Source organism: Octopus bimaculoides, unplaced genomic scaffold (genome assembly GCF_001194135.2).
Source record: "Octopus bimaculoides isolate UCB-OBI-ISO-001 unplaced genomic scaffold, ASM119413v2 Scaffold_87364, whole genome shotgun sequence".
Lineage (NCBI taxonomy): Eukaryota > Metazoa > Mollusca > Cephalopoda > Octopoda > Octopodidae > Octopus > Octopus bimaculoides.
The window spans coordinates 56,233-59,039 of record NW_026398593.1 but is presented as its reverse complement, the minus strand read 5'-3'; the positions used below and the strand labels follow the sequence as shown (position 1 = coordinate 59,039).

Sequence of the window (2,807 nt, the reverse complement as noted above, 5' to 3'; positions counted from 1 at the left end):
TTCTATATTAACCAAAATGAAGTAGATTGACAATTTATTTTTTGAACCAGTGGAAGACACGCAAGATGTCGAAATATCGTTCACTAGATAACAAATGGCACTCTTCTTTTAATTTTGACTCTATATCTTCAGGAGGAGTTACCTCAATCCTTTCTATATTAACCAAAATGAAGTAGATTGACAAATTTATTTTTTGAACCAGTTGAAGACACACGAGATGTCGAAATATCGTTCACTAGATAACAAATGGCACTCTATTATTATTATTATTATTATTATTATTTGTGGTGTATAAAGTATTACTTATTGAATTTGTTGTAGTGTTTATTTTCTTGGAATTATATATTTGTTGCTTGTGATTTATTGTTTTTATTTATATTGGGTTGTATTGTTGGATTTATTAAAACATTTTGTCTTTTTTCAGTTATATGGTATTTATTATGTTTTTGTAGTCCTATTATACTAATATTACTATTAGGAGTTTGTGTTTATATCCCTATATTTACTTGCACTTCTATTTATGATATCATTATTATTATTATTATTATTATTATTATTATTATTATTAACATTATTGTAATTATATATATATATATATATATATGTGTGTGTGTGTGTGTGTGTGTGTATGTATGTATGTAGTCTTAAGCAAATGGGAAGCAGTAATTGAAGTAGATGGTGAATACGCTCCGGAATAATCATTTAAAGATGTTTTTGTTACATGTTTTTGTTGAATAAAATTTGTTGAAAAAAAACGCAATAATTATGCACCAACCCAATATATTTCGCTTAGGAATAGCGAATATAACAACCTAGTGTAGACCTCAATACACGTATGGTCTAGAATACAATGTTAGATGAGAATAAAGTTGTAATAGAAAAGAAAAAGATGCCCCTGAAAAAAACGAGCATTATATAATAAATTTCATTGGCTAACAGCTGTTTCTGCTATATGATGTGGTGGTGTGTTGGTTGAGTACTCGGATAACATCCTGTAGCTTCATCAAAGCCTTGAATATGAAATGCATGTTATTTGGGAAAATTACATTTTCTGAACACACAGGTGTGTGTTCTGAAAATGTCACTAGTGTGTGCGTGCGTGTGCGTGTGTGTGTGTGTGTGTGTGTGCGATTGTCTGCAATTATCATCACTGTTCTGATTTTATATTCTACTTTTCTGTCCTCTCTCTTAACAGGGTAGCTTACAAAATAATTAGTTCAAACTGTTACAAATGCTGTAGAGGATGGACCGGCACGCCTGGAAATTGCAGAGGTAAGAACATGTGTTCAGTACTGTCCACATGTAATCTGTGGATAAGGCCTAATTTTTTTTTCATATATATTTTATATCTTATATCCAAATATAATGACCAATAGCCTCGTTTGAAATTTCCATTTTTTCATTTCACAATCCTTTGAAGAAAAGCAGCGCTATTTCATCCATTTTTTTTTCTGTTTTATATTCTAATATATGCAAATGAGTGTCGTGATGTCTCGTCTTCTTTCCAACATATTTGATTAGTTCACGTCCATTTTGATGTTGTATATCATCCCTTTTTCACGGGAATTTATCTGAGAAAGGTCTGTCTTCTTTCTCTGTCAAAGGAAGATGATGCATCTCCCTTATTCTACAACAGGCGCAAGGCCTGATATTTTGGGGTAGGCGGGGTCAGTCGATTACATCGACCCTAATACTTCAATGCTACTCATTTCATCGACTCCGAAACGATGGATCCCAACGTCGACATTGGCTGAATTTGAACTCGGAACGACGAAATTACACTAAGAATGTCGTCCTGCGTGTTCACGACTCTGCCAACTTATCACCTTAACAACCACAACAACGACGATGGTGATGAGGGTGATGGTGATGAGGATACATAAGTGTTACATACATGCAATGAATTTGTTTTACTTTCCAGACACAAACGAATGCAAATCGCAGAATCGATGCGGTAGATTCGGGACATGCATCAATACAATTGGGTCCTACAAATGTCACTGTATACCAGGGTTCGAGTTCAACGGAAGAACATGTGTTGGTAAGTAAAGCAGAATAGACAACAACAGCATCGCACGTAGATGTGTAATTGGTTTCATGTGATGATAATAATAATAATAATAATAATAATTTCATATATTGGCCACTAGGGCCGACATATAGGGAACGATAGAGTAGACATGGACAGTGGGAATTTTACACAGATACAATGAGTACACAGTTAAAACAATGACAATGATATCCATCAAATGCATATGACAATGAAAGTTCCCCAATAGCGGGGGTAACCACGTGGAGTTCGCTCAGGTACTCTGCGAATCCTGAACTACTTCGAGGGCATCCGAGAAGGGCACCAATCTCCCTCTCAAATTCACTAGGCTACAGGCGCATTATTAGAGTAGGCCCACTCACAGAGCCGGTTTTTTTTTTCTACATCTGCCCATCTTTTAGCAAATGCACTAGGTGGCAGCACCTCTCTCTCCCCCCTCATCTTTCTTTCCAAGTGAAATTTGAAAAAGCTGATAAGGGATTGGCTGAAGAGAAAAGGGTCCGTCTTCAGTCCTTTCAACCTGGTCCACCATACAACCTCTTTCGCTACTGCTATCAGACAGATAAAAATTGCCTGCCCTTTCGGGCCGACGGAAAGCGGCGGATCGATCTTCACTATGGACTCGGCCGATAGTCGGATGCGTCCTACACGTGATAACAGCTGTTAAACATAACGCCACATGTCAGTAATGCAAGGACACTTAACGTGTGCGTGCAGGACGGTTTCGTCGCTCTGCGTGCATCTCTGGCAGGTCCGT

General features: G+C 36.8%; 1 protein-coding gene across 1 annotated transcript in view; it reads left to right on the top strand.

Annotated features, from left to right (window-relative positions):
• Positions 1–2,807, top strand: part of LOC106878667 (adhesion G protein-coupled receptor E2) — a 17,681-nt gene that overhangs the window by 8,946 nt on the left and 5,928 nt on the right. The window contains exons 3-4 of the mRNA XM_014927951.2: positions 1,196–1,272; positions 1,922–2,041. Coding sequence (XP_014783437.1) covers positions 1,196–1,272; positions 1,922–2,041 — 197 coding nt within the window. The remainder of the gene's footprint in view (positions 1–1,195; positions 1,273–1,921; positions 2,042–2,807) is intronic.